At 40.9% G+C, this 19,870-nt stretch overlaps 1 protein-coding gene and 1 pseudogene across 1 annotated transcript; both read right to left on the reverse strand.

The window, feature by feature from the left end:
* Window positions 1–8,034: 8,034 nt before the first annotated feature.
* On the reverse strand, window positions 8,035–16,239 carry LOC122064450 (annotated as a pseudogene).
* A 729-nt stretch (window positions 16,240–16,968) lies between these two features.
* Window positions 16,969–19,258, reverse strand: LOC122064451 (disease resistance protein RUN1-like). Its single transcript, XM_042628148.1, has 2 exons — window positions 18,996–19,258; window positions 16,969–17,278 (listed from the first exon to the last, which is right to left on the reverse strand). Exons 1-2 carry the CDS (start codon window positions 19,256–19,258, stop codon window positions 16,969–16,971), a joined length of 573 nt encoding a protein of 190 aa, XP_042484082.1.
* Window positions 19,259–19,870: the final 612 nt, after the last annotated feature.

The raw sequence follows: 19,870 nt of genomic DNA on the forward strand, positions 1-19,870 counted from the left end.
GCCCCTGATCGAGATCAGGACTTTCGATTAGCTCAGCTCGGCCTTTGCCTGAGCCCCCGATCGAGGTAGGGACCTTCGGTCAGCTCGGCTCAGTTTTTTCCTGAGCCCCCGATCGAGGTGAGGACCTTCGGTCAACTCGGCTCGACCTTTGCCTGAGCCCCCGATCGAGGTGAGGACCTTCGGTCAGCTTGGCTCGGCCTTTGCCTAGGCCCCTGACCGATGTGAAGACCTTCGGCTGTATCCGTTCGGCAGAGTTAAGGTCACCAAACAGGAGAATTCCTCTCAATTGCCGTAAATCAGCTTTCGTATTTTTCATGAATAAGATCCTCCAGAGTTTAGGATGAGGAATTACAACTTAAAAGTGCATAGGAGCAAAAATTGTAAAAATTACAAAAACAAGTGTGCTTGCTACTTCACTACTGATGGAATTTTCTTAAGTTCTCAGAGTTCCACGATTGGAGTACCCTTTCTCCCCCCGTAGTCTCCAGGTGGTAGGACCCTGGTCGTATTACCCTTGAGACTCTGTAGGGACCTTCCCAATTTGGATCTAGCTTTCCTTGATGTCTCGAGTCTAATACTTCAGCCCTTCTGAGGATGAGGTCACCCATTCTGAACTCGTTCTTTCAAACTTTGGTGTTGTAGTGCCTCGCAATCCTCTGTTGGTAAGCGGCCATTCTTTCTTGCGAAGTGTCCCTGACTTCGGCCAAGAGGTCTAAATTCGCTCGGAGCCCTCCATCGTTTTCTTCTTCATTGTAGTACTGAATCCAATGGGTTACGGCCCCTATCTCCACTGGAAGTACAACTTCAGTGCCGTAAGTTAAAATGAAGGGTGTTTCTCTGGTGGCCGATCTCTCAGTTGTGCGGTAAGCCCAGAGGATGTGGTGCAATTCGTCTACCCATAGTCCTTTGACGTCATCCAGTCTCTTCTTTATTCCTTGAAGCAGTGTACGGTTGGTCACCTTTGTCAGCCCATTGGTCGGTGGATAACCGACAGAGGTTTTCCTATGGTCAATGCTGAGGGCATCACAGAACAAGCCGAAGGTCGGGTTGGCGAACTGAGTTCCATTGTCTGTTACCAGAACCCGAGGGATTCTAAATCTATAGACCACCGCCCTCTGGAAGAAGTCCCTTACTTTCTTTTCGGTTATCGTCGCCAGTGCTTTGGCTTCTGCCCATTTCGTGAAGTAGTCTACCACCACCACGACAAATTTCCTTTGTCTCGTGGCTAGGGGGAATGGGCCCAGGATGTCGATTCCCCACATGACGAATGGTATTGGGCTCGATAGAGATGAGAGCTCGGTAGAGTGTAGCCTGGGAACGGGGGCGAACATCTGGCACTTGACGCACTTCTTGACTAATGATTCTGCGTCCTTCCTCATTGTCGGCTAGTACAGACCCTGCCTTAGCACTTTATGTGCCAAGGCTCGGGCTCCCAGGTGTTGGCCGTATATCCCTTCATGCACTTCTCAGAGTGCATACTCGCAATCTGCAGGGTCCAGACACTTGATGTATGGCACGGTGAACCCTATTTTGTACAGTGTCTCGTCCTTCAGAAGGAAGCGTGCTGACCTCATTCTTACTTTCCTTGCCTCGTCCCTATTCTCTGGGAGCTTTCCTTCCTTGAGGTATTCGGTTATGGCATCCATCCAGCTTTGGCCGTGTTCACCTACAGGTAATACCTCTCGAGGTTTTTCGGTACTTGGCTGTGATAGCACTTCAAAATACACCGATCGTCCAAGGTCTGTGAAGTCAGAGGTGGCCAACTGCGACAGTGCGTCTGCACTAGCATTCTCTTCTCGTGACACCTGCCTTACCTCGAATTCCTTGAAGGCTGTTATTATTTCTCGCACTGTCTTCAAGTACCCAGCCATCCTTTGTTTTTTGGCTTCGTAGTCTCCATTCACTTGTCGTACCACGAGCTATGAATCACTATGCACCACCAGCTCCTGTACCATCAAAGCCCGAGCCAAATTAATTTCGGCTATTAACGCTTTGTATTCTGCTTAATTGTTGGAGGCATCGAAGTCGAATTGTAGGGAGTATTCTATATTGAAACCTTCGGGGCTGACCAATATGATTCCTGTGCCGCTTCCTGCGCTATTGGAAGCACCATCCACGTACAATGCCCAAGCCTTTTCTCCTCAGTCCTCGGCAAACTCCTGGGGATCATCAGGGAGCGTCATCTTGGTGATGAAGTCTGCGAGGGCCTATGCTTTAATTGCGGTTCTCAGTTTGTACTGGATGTCGAATTCTTCCAACTCTATGGCCCAGTTTACCAGGCGACCGGACATATCCGGCCGTTGCAGTATCTTCTTTAGGGGCTAGTCTGTGAGTATGCATATAGTATGTGATTGAAAATAGTGCCTCAGCTTTGTTATCGCCAAGGATTAAAGTATCGGTATCGGTCGTCGTATCGATCGACCAAAATTAAGATACGTATCGGAGGGTATCGTATCGTATTGGAGATACACTAAGATACGCTAAAGATACACACATAAATGGATAGGAAACATTTTTTTAAACACTTTTGCATAAAGAATTTGTTAAAAAAAGCTATTAATAACATGTATTATGCATAAACACTAAATTGAGGGTATCGTACTAAGAATTCAAGGTATGTAGTTGTCCCATAAATGTAAAATCTTTGTTCCCAACCTTGATTTCCATTTTAGTTAGAGAGAAATATGGCTGACAGCAACTTTGAAACAAAAACCCTTCAAAAAATCATTTTTTTCTGAAAAATTACCCATATTGGCCATTATATGACCGTAGCGCCGATACGTATCGATACTCACCGATACGTATCGATATATATATATCGATACTCACCGATACGTGCTGATATATACCGATACGTACCGATCGATACATACCGATACTCACCGATACGTACCAATACATACCGAAACGTACATTTTACCTCAATTTTATATTTTTCATAGAGTCGTATCGAGGCATGTCGTATCGTATCGATGTGTATTAGTGGTGTATTGATGCATATCGGTATGTATTGTAGGATATATATCGATACGAAATGATTTAAAAAATTCAATGTATCGTATCGGTGTGTATCGTATCGACCGACTAAATTTAAGATACGTATCGGAGGGTATCGTATCGGTATCAGAGATACTTAAAACCATGGTTATCACTGTTACCAGGGCATACGCCACCTTCTCCGTCTTCCTGTATCTTGTTTCGGCATCTAGCGGGGTTCGACTGAAGTAGTATATTGGCCGTTGTTGCCTTCCTTCTTCCTTCATCAGTACTGCGCTTACCGCCACTGCTGATACAGCAAGGTACAGCTGCAAGGTATCCCCGGTGTTTGGTTTCATCAGCAGTGGGGGTGTGGCCAGGAACTCCTTCAGTTGTTCAAAGGACTTTTCGCACTCCTCCGTCCATTCGAACTTTTTGATCCCCTTCAAGGCTTTGAAGAAGGGGAGGCACCTGTCAGCTGATCGAGACATGAATCGCCCTAGGGTGACGACTCGACCTGTTAGCTCCTGGACTTGCTTCACATTCTGGGGGGACCTTATATGCCGAATGGATTGTATTTTCACCGGGTTGGCTTCAATTCCCCTCTCCGAGAAAATGAAGCCAAAGAACTTTCCTAAGGCTACCCCGAATGCACACTTTACCGGGTTCAACTTCATGCCGTACCTCCTCAGCACCTGGAATGCCTTTTCTAAGTCCTGAATGTGTTGTTCTGCCTTCAGGATTTTTACGAGCATGTCGTCTACGTATACCTCCATGGTTTTTCCGATCATCCCTTTAAAGATTTTATTCACCAACCTTTGATAGGTGGCCCTTGCGCTTTTTAGCCCGAAAGGCATGACCTCATAGCAGTACAATCCTCCCTCGGTCACGAAGGATGTTTTCGAGAAATCAACCTCTGACATCTTGATCTGATTGTACCCCGAGTATGCATCCATGAAGCTCAGCGCCTCGTATCCTGCCGTGGCATCAATGAGGAGGTCTATTTTCGACAGGGGGTATACGTCCTTCGGGCAAGCCTTGTTCAGGCCGGTGAAGTCGATGCAGATCTTCCACTTTCCATTTGCCTTCAGGACCATCACCACGTTGGATATCGACTCCGAGTATTGGATCCCACAGATGAACTGGGCCTTCAGCATCTTCTCTACTTCTTCGTCTATTTTCTGCTGCCTTTCGGGGGCGAAAGTCCTCTTCTTCTGTTGCACCAGCTTCCTCGTCGGGTTAACATTCAGATGATGTTCTATTACCTCTCGATCTATTCCAGGCATGTCTAAAGCCGACCAAGCGAAGAAGTCAGAGTTGTTTCGGCGGAATGAGACGAGTGTTTCTCGCTGTTGTAGCCCCGATATGGAATTATCGAGCGTTATCCCCCTCTTCGGCCTCAACTTGTATCAGATCCTTAGCTGGCTCCCCCTATTGATAACTGGCATCATCGCACAGATCCGGCCGCCTTTTCTCTTCCCCATAAGGTAGTGGCGTAACACCTTCGGGATGCCTCCTGATCTCCTCGACATTCCCCGACACCGTTTTTGGTTGGGAATTTCATCTTGAGATGGGGTGTGGAGACGAAAGCCTTTAGTAGGTTCAAACCAACCCTTCCTAGTATGGCATTGTATGCCGAGGTAATGCCTACTACCAGGAAGTTGATTATGACTGTTACTTGGCGATCTCCGGTGCCGGCTCTTATCAGAAACTCAATCGATCCTTCCACTTTCACTAGGACACCGGAGAATCCCTGCAATGGGTGTTCGACTTTCTTCAACTTTCCCTCGTCCAGGCCCATCTTCCGAAAAGCTTCAAGGAATAGGATATCAGCTGAACTGCTGTTATCCACTAAGATCCTCTTCACTCTGTAATCCGCTATGGTCATGGTGACAACCAGGGCATCGTCGTGCGGAGTGTGCTCCCCTTCCAGATCGTCATCTGAGAAAGAAATAACGGTCCTCGTCCTTGCCTTCTTGTTCGGCCATTCAGCCATATGTATGCTTCTCGCATAGGCTTTTGCTTTCTTGGCAGAGATTGAACTTTCTCTAGCAGCTAGGCCTCCACAGATGGTCGCTTTAACTCTAGTTGGGCTCTTATTCTCATATCAGAGGCGATGGTCAGCTTCCTCGGGTGTCTGGTCCCTTCGCCGTTCTTGATTGCCTCTACGGGCAGGTCCCCTTCTTTCATAGCGGCCTTTGCCATCCCTCCGACGGTTGTCCCTACGGTCATTACCGTCTTGGGCATCCTCCTTTTTGCGGTCCACAAATCGGCTTAGATATCCTCTTCGGATTATTCCTTCTATCTCCCCCTTGAGGTGCCAACAATCTTCGGTGTCGTGGCCGTGGTCCCTGTGGAAGTGGCAATATCTGTCCATATTGCGTCTCTCGGGGTGTCGTCACATCTTCCCTGGCCACTTTATGGCTCTGGCATCTAGGGAGTCCTTTATCTGCATCAGTACATCCATTCGTCTCCGGTTCAAGGGTGCATATTTCTCAAACTTTCTTAGTGGACTGGGTGCCCGACTACACTCAGACTTTTGTCTTTTGCCTTCTTCGGAGGGTTTGTAGTCGCCCCTTGAGATCCTTTTCCTTCCCGTCTTCCTTTCGGCTTCTTCATCGGCCTGGAGGGTTTCTTCCATCTGGATGTACTTGTCGCACCGAGCTCTCAGCTCAGCCAGGTTCCTAGGTGTATGCTTCGCCAAAGACCTTTTCAGCTCCTTATCCTTGATGCCTCCCAGCAGGGCTGTGAACTCTTCTTTCGTGTCCAGGCCTCTGATCGTGATCTTCTCTTGTTGGAAGCACTTCATGTAGTTCCACAGTGATTCTCCTTCCTGTTGCTTGACGTTGGTCAAGTTCAACGTAGTCTTCTGAAGGGGTTGACTACTAGAGAATCCCTTCATGAAGAAGTAACTTAAATCGCTAAAGCTGTGGATCGACTTCATCGGCAGACGATTGTACCATAGCCTTGCCGCTCCTCTGAACGTCAATGGCAGAGCGCGACACATAATGTTTTTTGAGACTCGATGGAACTGCATGGAGACCTTGAAGCCTTCCAGATGAACGACGGGGTCCCCAGACCCGTCGTAAGTGTCATACTTGGGCAGGTGAAAGCCGATTGGGAGCGAGTCCCTCATGACCTCATCAGCTATAGCCGTGTCATTAGTGAGGTTTGGCTCGTGAGCTCCCGTCTGATTTTCTACCACCATCTTGATCTCATCTTTTAGGTCCAGGATCATCTGCTTTAACCCCAAGTTCTCGTGCCTCTGTTCGTCTCCTTGGCATGGTTCCCCATGTGGGTCTCTGGTGGCACGCTGCGTCCTTCCCTTGGGTGCGGGACTTTCCCTCATTGCTCTGTTTCAGAAGTTATGACCAGACCTTATCGATCCTGTATTGCTCCGGTCCTCGTCTCGAGCCCTCTTAAGCTGGATGTGGGGTCCTGGCGATGCTCCACCGGTCTTCTGAGAGACAGCTTTGGAGACCTCCTTCATTGCCTCGGCCATTCGGTCATATTTGTCCTGGAGGGCTTCGAATTGCTCCCTTGTCACATATTCCTACGCTTCAGGAGGGGGCGGAGGATTACTATCTCCGCGTATCGAATATCCGGCCGAACGCTGGTACCTCACGAAACCTTCCCAATCATCGTTGCCCCTTTCTCGTCCCATTTTCGTCGAGGGAGGGAGCCCCCCTGAAGGTTCCTCCTCCCCCATGTTCATGTTCGACGCTGCTCTTGTCTTCTTACGATTGTAGGTTCTCCCCACCATTACTGTCGTTTCCCACGGACGACGCCAATCTGTTCCTATCGAAAATCCGTATGAGCTGATCCTGCACAAGCACAGACGGCAGAGGCCCGGAGCTTTGTCCGGGGTTAGTCCTCCGACGCTCAAGTTAGGGATCGGCCGCACAGTTTTTGTTACAGGAGTAATGGTGTGGGTATTGATGCTTACCTCTCCCTTTCTTCCGGGCCCTCTTATATAGCTCTTAGGGTTTAGGGTTTCCCCTTTCCTAGGAGGAGTCCTCCTCGGGTCCACCTCCTTTCCTTTTAGAGTCCTACTCCGATTCGTCCTACCCCTTCGTGGGGGATATTCTCTTCACGCGGTTGACGTGGTAGAGTCCTAGCAGCCTCTATCAGCTGGGTGACACGTGTCCAGGTGGGCGACTTGTGTTCTTACCCTACTGGGCAATCAATTTGGCCGTATCACTGATCATGTATCATGTATGCTGATCACCACCGAATCAACTAACGACCTCTGTGTCACACTGTGCGGGTAGCAGTTAAGTGGGTCAACTGCTGGCCATGGATGTGGGTCAGTATATACTGGGTAGGCAACTTTCATTGGTAATAGCTGAGTCCATTGGATCTTCTTTTTGCATTTTTACACATGAGCGAGGTGGAGAAAATAAAAAAATCGTAAGGAATCCAATCATGGTTTTAAGAATCGGGAATCAGATCATTGAATCGGTTAATCTTAAACTGGAATCGAATCAGAAATTGATCGGCTCAATTCATGATTCCAAATCTGGTCCCATTTTCACCTCAATATTTCTTAGAATTGGTTGGATCAGTCCGATCAGGCCAATTTCAATCTGTTTCGAATCAAAATCAGCACCGTCCATTTTAATCTTTGATTCTGATTTTTAAGACCTGGGAATCAATTGAAAGGTAAGAGGAGAATGAGATCAATAATTACTATTGCCCCATGTTTCTAATGCATAAATGTATAGTTTTCTAGTTACTATAACAAAATTTGAATGGGAAAAAATTTCCTATCCGAGAGTGTACGTTACACCAACACTCTTGTATTTATCTCTCTTCCTCCCTATAAAATGACATCTCTACCTACTTCGATTTGAACAAGAAAGAAAATACTAATTGAGTCTCATGTAAGTATAGGAGCTGCATTTCCAAATATAGAACACTTCTCTAGAGCAAGAAACAATGTTATTGCACCAGAAATTGAATCACAAATGCAATAATGAAAATTTATTAACGAGCCCCGGTATTAGGACCCAATACAAATAAAATTACAAACCAAATGAATAAAAAACCACCATTACCTACATTGGACATTATGAGCAGCCTCTTCACAGTTTTTCTTTCTCAAATTTCATGGCCCTTGTAAGTGGAAGAAGTATTTTAAGAAGTAAACATCTGAATCCAGTGATTGTAAATGTGTCTCCTTCCTACCGGCCTTGAGGATTAACTAGATCTGAGAAATCATCACACCCAACTGTACCAACCAATGAGGAGCATGTGGAATATTCTTTCCCAGTATAATAATCATCATATCTAACCAATGAATCATTGGACCCAACTGTACCAACTGAGGAGGAGCTATTGGAATCTTCCCCATCATTACTTTTTAACCAAGCTTCATGCAGCTGCAAAGAATACTCCAAACCCTGCAACACTTCCCCCATTGTGGGTCGGTTCTTACCCTCATTGGCAACACATTTCTCTGCGATCTTCCCAAATTTCTTCAATGATTTTGGAGAGTAATTCCCTCCAAGCAGTGGGTCCACAATGGTTTCAAGTGATCTCTTTCTTTGCAACTGGAGTGCCCATCCTGTAAGGTAGGTTTGATCACTTGGCAAGCTTTGACCAAAGGCTGGTCGAGCACAAACAACCTCAAACAATACCACTCCAAAAGAGAAAACATCACTCTTTACAGTCAATCGGCCACTCAAGATGTATTCTGGATCAGCATATCCAACAGTTCCCATTAGTTGAGTGCTAACATAGGTATCATACAAATCAGGACCTATTTTTGACAGCCCAAAATCAGCCATCTTTGCTACAAACTTCTCATCCAATAATATGTTGGATGTCTTCACATCCCTATGGATTATACGTCTCTCTGATCCTGTGTGGAGGTAATGAAGCCCTCGTGCAGCGCCTATGCAAATCTCTAATCTCTGCTTCCACGTCAATGGTGGGAGATCACTCCCAAAGAGATGCTTTCTGAGATCCCCATTTGCCATATATTCACACACCAAAATCATTTCATTCTTTTCCTTGCAGAACCCAATAATGGAAACCACATTTCTATGCTTGAGCTTCGATAGCATCTCAATCTCTGTCTCAAATTCTGCCAGGCCTTGTTTAGATTGCGGATTGGCACGCTTGAATGCTGCTAGAGTCCCATTTTCTAGTACACCCATGTAAATGCTGCCAAATCCACCAACTCCGATCTTTAATGATTCATCAAAATTCTTTGTTGCAGCTCGGATCTCTGCTATTCTGATCTGGTTACCAACTCTATCGGAAGATGTGGAGTCATTTGGATTGAAAATTTTTCCAATGAAATTAGATATTGCACTTTGAACCCTTGCTGTTGTGAACCACTTATTATCAACTCTATCAGTAGCTATGGAGCCATCCAGACATCCTCCGAGGACTTTAGATACTCTAGAAAGAGTGTTGTGGTTTCCATTATGAAGTAATGGGCGCCAACAAAGGGGATTGTCTTTCCTACGGCAAGTGTTCTTTCTACTTCCACGGAAAGATCCAAGACTGGAGATTGAAGTTTTACCTGATTTTAGTTTTCGCAATGTACTTCTCCACTCTTCTTTGCTCCTTATGTCCGATAGGTAGGATCCCAACACCTCCAGAGTTGAAGGTAACCCTCTTGAATAACGTACCACATTATGTGAAAGTTGCAGGTAATCTTCAGAAGGTTCATCCATTGAAAAAGCATGCAAACTAAATAGTTGAAGAGATTCCTTATTGTCCAGCTCTTGAGGCCAATAGATTTTATCTTTCTCAATTTTAGCTACATTCAAGATGTGTTCATCTCTTGTTGTTATTATGACCCTACTTCCTTGACCAAACCAATTAAGCTCACTAGCCAAAGCATCTATATGTTCTTTACTCTCCACATTATCAAGAACAAGAAGAACTTTTTCTTTGCAAAGCATGCGTTTAATCAATTTTTTCCCTCTATGATAATGATTTATGTCGAAGTCTGCTTTGAAGACATCTTTAAGAAGTCTCTTTTGTAAATATGCAAGACCCATGCATTGCATTGCCTGTTTGCTAATATCTAAAATAAAACTATGCCTATTGAAGTTTGAAAGGATGTGATTATAGACAGCCTCAACAATGGCTGTCTTTCCAATGCCACAAGGACCACAAATTCCTATGAACTGAACATCATTGGAATCAATACTTAATAAAGATAATACATCTTTTACGCGAGAATCCATACCAATAGCATATTTACATTCATCCAAGTGTGTGCTACTGACCAGTTCATCCAAAACCCTTTTGACAACTACCTCAACAATCTTTGCTTGATCCCTGCATAATTTCATTGCAAAAATAAAATCACAACTAAAGAGATGAAAATATCTAGTGAATATGTAAGTTAAAATAGTTTTGAAATGTCATTTTTCTTGAAAAATCTTGAAACAAAATGGGAAAGGGCCTAACACATGGTCAACCATAGATGTTGTACCAAATTATATATATGGTTGATCAAGAAGATACACCAAATCCAACGGTTGCACCAATTTTTCCATCTCTGCCACCCCAAGTAGGGACACACACACACACACACACACACACATATATATATATATATATATCAAATTTATAGTAAAAACAATAAAAAATAAAAATAAAATAAATCAAAATATTGCAAAGAAAAGAAAGAAGGAAGAAGAATATACAAGAAGACAGGATGCTACAACATAGCTCTCAAGGACAACCCCAAGAGATGAAGGAGCCCAAGAAAAGCAAAGCTCAAAGGGCACGCTAAGTAAACAAAGCATTTAGTATGCTCGAAAAGAAACAAAAGTAGCTGGCTACAAAAGAGGACAGTCAGTTTCTATTCCAAAGCACACAAAGCCCCCAATTTCAAAGAAGGAAGAGGTAGAATTCCCCTATTCATGTAATTATTTGGTCTTTACACAATGAACCTGTATTCTTATTTCTCATTCACCATGCTTACAAAAACTCATTATAAACAATAATGGATAGAATTGTATGGCAACATTCATATATAGACAAATAATATTATCCTTATTTTTAAGGATTTTGTGCCTATAATATAAATAAATTTGAGTAAAAAAGACTTACTGATTTTTGTCGATAACTTCTCCTTTAAAATTTCCTACAACTCTCAAAGCTTTCCTCCAACTCTCTACAATATGGGGCTCAAAATTCTTCTTGTGTTCCCGAAATGCTTCTTCAAAACTTCCTGTCTGATTCCGGACATGGGAAGGCTCAACGTGGAAGAATATTGGTAAGACCAATTGACCATTGGAGATGTGGCATTCAAGAATCTGAGAAAGTTCCTGAAGGCACCATTTGCTGTTGGCATATCCTTGAGAGAAGATGGGGATTGAGATTTTAGAGCAATCGATTGCTCTAAGTAAAGCTGGTCCAATGGCTTCTCCAATCCACAATTTTTCACTATCAAAAAACACATCAATTCCTCTATCTTTCATAACCAAGTTAAGGAAAGCAGTGAAATGATTACGAGTATCTTCACCCCTGAAGTTGAGAAACACATCGTAATTAGAAAATCCAATTGTGAAGGTGGAGGTGGAGGAAGCCCAATCTACAGTCACCATCACTTGCAGTAGTTGCAGACAAAGATAATATGCTCAGAGTGCTCTCTTGAGGAAACTCTATTCGTTCAACAAATTGGTTTTTGATAGCAAGTTTGGAGGAAGTTTTGTATTGACTCAACCAACTTCTGACTAAGAAATCATAATTCAAAGCAAAACGAGTAGAGTTGATTCCGAGACGAAAGTCTTAGACAGCTTCCGCGTGCCTCGGGAGAAACAACGGATTGCGTATACCTGCCTAGGTAGAGTTTATTTGGGGTAGTTTTACGCTGGCCATGTTGGACTATGGAATCATACATATTGAGTAGTCATAGTAAGGCTTTACCCAAAAAAAAAAAGAATAAGTTGTCATAGTAAGGTAGTGTGAGACAGAGTATGGCTGGGTTGGACCCATAAAGGCCAAAACTTTTCTTCTATCTGTGAAGAGGCTAATTGGGATCAGCTTTTGTGTTAGTGAAATCTACCTCGTGGTTCGGTTGGCGTTGGATCCACTAGGCCAAACCTTTTCTTATGTAATAGGGAAAGTGAAGGGAGAGTGAAATTCTCTCAAAGATTTCACTCAAAGACGAATTGATTGTAAGTTAAATTTGGAGCAAAAGTTGAGTTTAGTTTCCACAATAATTTTAACTAAAGTTTAGGGGATAAAACTAAAATTCTCTAGAAAAAAGGAAAAAGTACGGTTATCTGGAAAATTACTTTACAGGTAATAGTTTCACTATCTATTACGAAAGTAAAGTATATGACTATGATTAAGGCAATTAAAGAAGTTATTTGGCTTAGAGGTTTGCCGGAAAAACTCATCATGGATCATGGGGTGATTGTTATTCATTGTGAAAGTAGGAGTCCTATCACTTAACTAAAGTCCAGATGTATCATGAGAGGATGAAGCACATTGTTGTTCGGTATTATTTCATCAAAGAGATAATTGCTCAAGTTAATATTCAAGTATTGAAAATTGGCACTGAAGATAATCCAACTGATATGTTGACTAAGCCTTTGTGTGTTGGTAAGTTTTAGCATTGCTTGAACTTAATTGGCATTTGCTGCCTTTGAGTTCAACCCTTGAGAGGGCTATTGGAGAAGTTGAAAATTTGAGCTATTTGTTTGTTCGTTTGAGGAAAATTCAAGCCAAGGTGGGGATTTGTTAAGTTTTCTCGAATTTTTGACCCGTTTTAAAGAATGACCCGCTCCGACATATTTTGATAGTAACTGAATAGAAAGTTTTTTGAGGTCTGTGATGGAAGCAAGTCATTTTAATTTGTTTTTTTTTTTTTTAAATCTGTGATGGAAGCAGTTCAACTCAATCAACCATGACCTGATGGATCGACTCACGACTTGAAAGAATATATAATGTACTATTGCTTTGTTGAGTAATTCATTGTAATTTGAGAGGAGTTTCGAACTAGGGTTTCAAAGTGAGTTTTTTTGTCATTATTCGAGTGTAATCTCTCTTCTACATAGTGAAACATCTTCTTTCGATGCATGAATTTTATTAAATCTCTGTGTTTTATGAATCTATATTTATTTACTTTCGTATTTATTGATGTTTACTATAACAATTGCAAAGAAGCTTAAGATACTCAATGTAGAATTCTTTTCTCTCTCAAGGAACCCTGGAAGAGGTTAAAGATCGATTACATCGCCTTCTTTCCTTGATCATATTTGGAGGCTACTAATCTGGTATAGATTTTTGTGTCCAAACTGATTTTTGTACGGAAAGTATGAGAGAACTTCCGCGTCTCTTCTGGGAAATAACAAAGGACCATGAAAGCGCGTCGCCTGACAATGGAAGGGAAGCTAGAGTCGCTTGACCTATGACCCACAAAGTCGTTGGGATATGCTTTTGGTAATTGTGATTTCGTTTAGCGAGATAGGATCAGGTCCACACTCGAATTCCATGTAGCTCCCAATTTAAGGTTTGTGACACACGACCAGGTAGGGTCCTTCAAACTTTACTTTGCTAATGGACAGAATGGGTAGAATTGATTGGGGTTAATTTTACACTGGTGGAACTTCGTAATCATATATGCATATTACGTCATTATAAGGGTTGTGTGAGACATGGTTGGGTTGGACCCACTAGGCCGACCTTTACTGTGTTATAGCTATGTCATTTGGAATCTACTAAAGGAAGCTATCCATCTCAATGGGCCTGACCATGGATAATGCTCGACCTTGTGAAGACCCTAAAATGTTTTTTTTTTTTTTTTTTTTTTTTTCCAGGTAGGTCCCACGAAGAGTTGAACTCTTAACCTCTTTATAGTGAAGAGTTCGATTTGACTAGTCCCTCGAGCCTATACTGATCTCATAATCTTATGGACTGAGTCATATTGAGGTTTTAGAGTTAAACTTAAGACTTCCGAATTTACCGCTCGTATCAAATTCGTTGCTCACCAACTTTACTACCCTTTTAGATTATTGAAATCATTTTTCTGTTATAGCTTTTTTTTACTAAAATAAATAATTGAGAAAATTAATTTAGAGGTGAAAACATAGTTAGAAAATCAGGTTTTCTGATTCACTAACGTTTTAAAAAAACCCTGTGACTTGGCCTGATCAAAACTAATCGGATAAGTCATATTTTTTTATTTTTTAAATATACCAAATATGTATAAATTAATAATAAAATAATACAAAATGACAAAAAAGAGGGAAGGAATGGTGTGATCATGGAAGCAAAGAATACAGGCCATCCTCAAAGATCATGTATTGTGATCACCCACCCTTTGCTCTCCATCGTCTCGTGCTGTTGTTAGAATCTAGTTATAGAGCTCTGATTTTTTACAATTCACAAATACCGTTTAGTGTCCTTTTTAGTTAGAAGACAGAGGGATCTCATAGAAGTATGATTAACGAGGAAGTAAAGAAGTGAGGAGAAAACATCATTACGCAGGTATTAAGCTTATGGATACGAAAGAGCATAGGTGACGAGTTGCAGGGAAGGTTAGATAGGGTCAATGGAGTTGCAATTGAAAAGATTGTACATGGAAGATGTGGAAGTGGAGGTGGAGCAGTGATGGGGAAGAATATGAAGGAATCGAAGGAGGAGAATGGAAGAATATTTTATAAAATATTCCCTTATTGTGCCCCATAGACCAATTTAGCAATTGATCAATACAAGTCTCTAATTTTAACAATTGGATTATAAATAGGAAATCCATTCTTTGTCTAATTTAGGGAACATAGTCCTTTATTTGGCATATTTGATGGGATGATGCATAAACTCTATAAATAGGACTTTAAGTCCTCTTCCTATCATAATGTTACTCTCATTATTTGAGCCATCATCAAGAGAACACATTAACGGAGCTAGTGGGCGAAATTTAAAAAATCTTAATATGTTCGTAATTATTGCAGTAGAATTCAAAATAAACTAAGAGGAATCATTGCAACGAGTGACGAATTCTTCATAGTTGATAGTGAGTAGACACAAGATCATAGGAGAGGCCATTTGTCAACTTTGTTTCCCAATAGGATGGAAAGAAAGAAAAATGGCGTGGGTCCCATTATGTTGTTATATTTTAAAGAAAATGACAATAGTCTTTTGAAAAAAAAAAATAGACATCAAATACCCAGACATGAAATGGCATATTCTTTATTATTATATGTTATGCAAGTATTCAAACACAAATCTAATAGAAACATATTTACACCAAAAGATGAATCACTATAGAATTTAGACCCAAAACAAATAGAATTACAATCCGTTAATTACTACATGGACATTATTTGGAGATTCTTCACAGTTGTCTCTCTCAATTGCATAATATACATGCACATTGTAAGAAACTTCAAAAGTTTCCATGGGCTTGAGTGGAAGAAAACTATAAATAAGAATGTAACAACTGAATTAAATAGTGAAAGTTGTGTCAACTAGCTGAGAGAACTCATCTGAAGGAATCGGCCAGAATCAATAGGAATCGTTTGAAATCTACAAATCAAGGATTCGACCAAAATCAGATTTAATACCGAATCTTTTGGCAACTTTCGATCTAAAGCTCGTCGGGCACAGACAACCTCTAACAGTACCATATCCAAAAGAGTAAACATCAGACTTTATAGTCAAATGCCCAGTTGCCACGTATTCTGGAGCAGCATATCAATAGGTTCCCATCACACAAGTACTAACATGAGTATGATCTAATGCAGGACCTTCTCTTGACAACCCAAAATCACTCAACTTTGCTACAAAGTTCTCATCCAATAGTATGTTGGATGGCTTAACATCCCTATGGATTGTGCCCCTCTCTGAACCTGTGTGGAGGTAATGAAGCCCTCTTGCAGCATCTATGCAAATCTCCAATCTCTGTTTCCATGTCAATGGTGGGAGTTCACTCCCATAGAGATGTTTCATGAGATCCCCGTTTGCCATATACTCGTACACCAAGATCATCTCCTTTTTGTTCCTCGCAGAACCCAATCATGGAAATCACATGTCTATGCTCAATAGCATGGAAATCTCTCTTAAAAATTCTGTCCGGCATTGTAGACCATCCGGATCAGAACGCTTGAATGCTGCTACAGTGCCGTCATCTAGTACACTCTTGTAAACTGGACCAAAGCCACCCTCGGCAATCACCAATGATTTATCAAAATTCTTTGTTGCAGCTCGAATCTCTGCTATTGTGAACAAAGTATTTCCAACTCTATCAATAGTTGTGGAGCCATTTGGATTCTTGTCTTCTCCCATGAATTTAGATAATTCATCTCTATCAATAGATGTGGAGCCACTTGGAGAAAATTATGATTTTCTCCCATGAATTTAGACAATTCATCTTTCTTTGTTGTTGTGAACTGCTTACCAATTCTATCTCCGAGGACTTTAGATACTCTAGCCACAGTGTTGCTGATTCCAATGGTTCTATGAAGTTGTGGGTGCCAGCCAGGGGAATTGTCTTTCATAGGAAATGTGTCCTTTCTCTCCCTTTGTAGAGATGCAAGACTGGAGATAGAAGCTTTACCTATTTTCAACTTTCGCAATGTACTTTTCCACTCTTCTTTGCTATGTACGTCAGATAGGTAAGATCCCAACACTGCTAGAATTGAAGGCAACCCTCTTGAATACCGTATCATATCAAGTGAAAGTTGCATAAAATCTTGGGGAGGTTCATCTATTGAAAAGGCATACAAATTAAATAGTTGAAGAGATTCCTCATGGTCCAGCTATTGAGGCCAATAGATTTTGTCCTTTATCAACTTTAGTCATATTCAAGATATGTTCATATCTAGTTGTTATTATCACTCAACTTCCTGGGCCAAACCAATTGAGTTAACCAGCCAAAGCATCTACTCGTTCTTTACTGTCCACATTATCAAGAGCAAGAAGAACATTTTCTTTGCAAAGTATGCATTTAATCAATTTCTTCCCTCTATGATGATGACCTATGTCAAAGTCAGTTTTGAAGATATCTTTAAGAAGTCACTTTTGCAAGGATACACGACCCATAGATTGCACTGCTTGTTTGCTAACATCTGAAATAAAACTATGCCTATTGAAGGTTGAAAGGATACAATTATAAGCAGCTTCAGCAATGGTTGTCTTCCCATTGCCACTAGAACCATAGATTCCTATGAATTGAACATCATTGGAATCAATACTTAATAAACTTAATAGATCTTTTACACAGGAATCTACACCAATAGGGTATTGACATTCATCCAACTGTGTGCTACTAACCAATTCATCCAAAACCCTTTTGGCAACTAAATTAACTATCTCTGCTTGATCCCTGCAGTCATTTTAGATAAAAAAGAAAATCACAACAACTAATAAGATGAGAATATATATTAAAACAAAGAACATATAAATTTTAAGTTTTATGGAATGTGTTAAGTTTGTCTCGAATTCTTGACCCGTTTTGACGATTGACCTGCTCCGACATATTTTGGTGGTGACCCGAATGGGAAGTTTTCTGAGATCTGTGATGGGCACCGGGCTCCCGATGGGTCGACCCACAATTTGGAGTATATATAATGTACCGTTGCTTGTTGAGGAAGTTATTGTATTTTTTGGGGGTTTTTCGAGCTAGGGTTTCAGGGCAAGTTTTCTCGCCCCTGCTTGGGTGTTATCTCTCTTCTACTTAGTGAAACATCTTCTTCTTCGCCCGAGGATGTAGCACACCACCCTGGTGTGTGAACCTCGTAAATCTCTGTGTCGTGCGGATCTATTGTCTCTTTATTTTTCGTGTTTCTTGGTGTTTGATTTAACAAAATGGAAGCCTATCAGAAATTAAACAATATTGAGAATTTAATATGAATAAAAATTGAAAATATGCATCATTATATACGAAGTAGGAGTGTGGGGCTTAAACACAAATATCCTTAGAGTGATAACAAAACATCAAGATAATCTAATTTACCACTTTAATTATTTCATTACTAAGCTACTTTCAGCTATTAAATATCCTACATCATAAAAGAAAATTGGATCTTTATGATCGGTCTAACAACCAAGGGCTTCAAACAAGGTAGAAAATCCCTAATGATATGTTCAAATGGGTTTAAATTGTCATTTTTCTTGAAAAATATTGAACTACTTGAGATAAATGGATCAACTATAGGTGTTGCAGCAAATTATGAATATGGTTGATCAACAAGATATCTCTAGTCTAACCATCACACCAAGTTTTCCATGTCTGCCGAACAAGTTGGGATATTTCCTTGTAATTCTTTATTTTTTACATTATAAACTTGTATTCTTATACCCCTGCATCATGCTTCTAAAAATTATTAAAAACAATAATAGATAGAAATGACTTGCAACATTCTTATCTAGACAAATAAATAATTCCCTTTTGTTTATTTGGATGAATAAAAAAATATATTAAACGGAATAGAAAACTTACAAGGCAAGATACCACCAATAGGCACTAGGCTCCAACAAACAAAAGAACAGAAAATGATCAAAATATGAAACTAAAGAATGAAAACTAGCTCAACCCAAAAGGAGCAATAACGAGCTCATTCTCTATGTTCATCAGATTTTCCAATCGGATGAACGAATAACGTAAAGGGCATATTTTAGTGATACTATTTTATTTTGATAAGGTATGTAACTCAATTGAATTTGTTATATAAGATTAGGAAGCGGACTACATATTGGGAGAGCGAGGGGGGAAGCAGTAAATAAAGAAATTAATGGGTTATGAGATAATCTATTAATTTTAAAATAGAATAATGAAAATACCTTTAGAAGAATTTTGTAGGATTGAGACTTACTTATGTTTATCAATACCTTCTCCTTTCAAATTTCCTATTGCTTTCAAAGCTTTCCTCCAACTCTCTACAATATGGGGCTCATAATTCATCTCATGCTCCCAAAATGTTTCTTAAAAACTTCCGGTTTGATTCCGAACATGCGATGGCTCAACTTCAAAGAATATGGGTAAAACCAATTGACCGTTTGATAAGTAGCATTGAAAAATCCGTGCAATTTCCTCCAAGCACCATTTGCTATGTGCATAACCTTTAGAGAAGACAGGGATTGAGATTTTGGACCCTTCAATTGCTCCAAGGCATGCTGGGCCAATGGCTTCTCCAGTCCAGAACTTTTTGCTATCAATAAAGGCATTGATTCCTCTATCTTTCAAAACTAAGTTAAGGAAGTCAGTGAAGTTATTACGAGTATCTTTGCCCCTGAAGTTGAGAAACACATCATAACTAGAATATCCAATTGTGACAGTAGTGGAAGCCCAATCTAATACCGGCATAACTTGCAGTTGCAGAGACCGAAGTAGATGCTCTAAGTGTTCTTTTCTCTAAAGGAACTCTCTTGGTTTTTTTATTTATTTTTGGATAGGGAACTCTCTAGGTTTATGATTTGATTTTCAGTGGAAGTATTGGAAATCCTCAGGTGCCTTCCACTATAAACATAGTGGAAGGCCAGGTCAAGGTGCTGACTGACTTTCCTGTGATATGGGATTGAAAAAAAAAGAAATTTTCTTTAAGAGGCGGTCCCTTTATCCAGTATTCCACCATGAAATTATGGGTCTTTGGCTTTTTATGTGGAATTGTATTGCAGAACACTTCAATATCTTATTTTCACATGGGATAGTGGGACCTACTACATACAAGGTTTGAACGCTTTGAAAAAATTTCGATGATGGGACCTATTAATACACCAAAATTTGATTGCCATTCATGAATTACCAATTAAAGAAAAAAAAAATCTTAAAAGGGCTTTGGGTTTAGGGTGTTTGTATAACAAAACCCAAATACGAGTTGGGCTTTAATTAACCAAACAAAACATGAAGATCAGATACTCAGTGAATAGACGGATTATATATTTATTTTTAATTTGACTATTTATTTGATGATTTTAT

This window comes from Macadamia integrifolia, unplaced genomic scaffold (genome assembly GCF_013358625.1).
Source record: "Macadamia integrifolia cultivar HAES 741 unplaced genomic scaffold, SCU_Mint_v3 scaffold1653, whole genome shotgun sequence".
In the NCBI taxonomy this organism is placed as follows: Eukaryota; Viridiplantae; Streptophyta; class Magnoliopsida; order Proteales; family Proteaceae; genus Macadamia; species Macadamia integrifolia.

Coding starts and splice junctions, on each gene's coding strand:
- LOC122064451 (XM_042628148.1), bottom strand. CDS start 19,258: ATGCCGGTATTAGATTGGGCTTCCACTACTGTCACAATTGGATATTCT. Junction 17,279..18,995: donor GGTTATGCACATAGCAAATG/GTGCTTGGAGGA, acceptor AAATGACTGCAG/GGATCAAGCAGAGATAGTTA.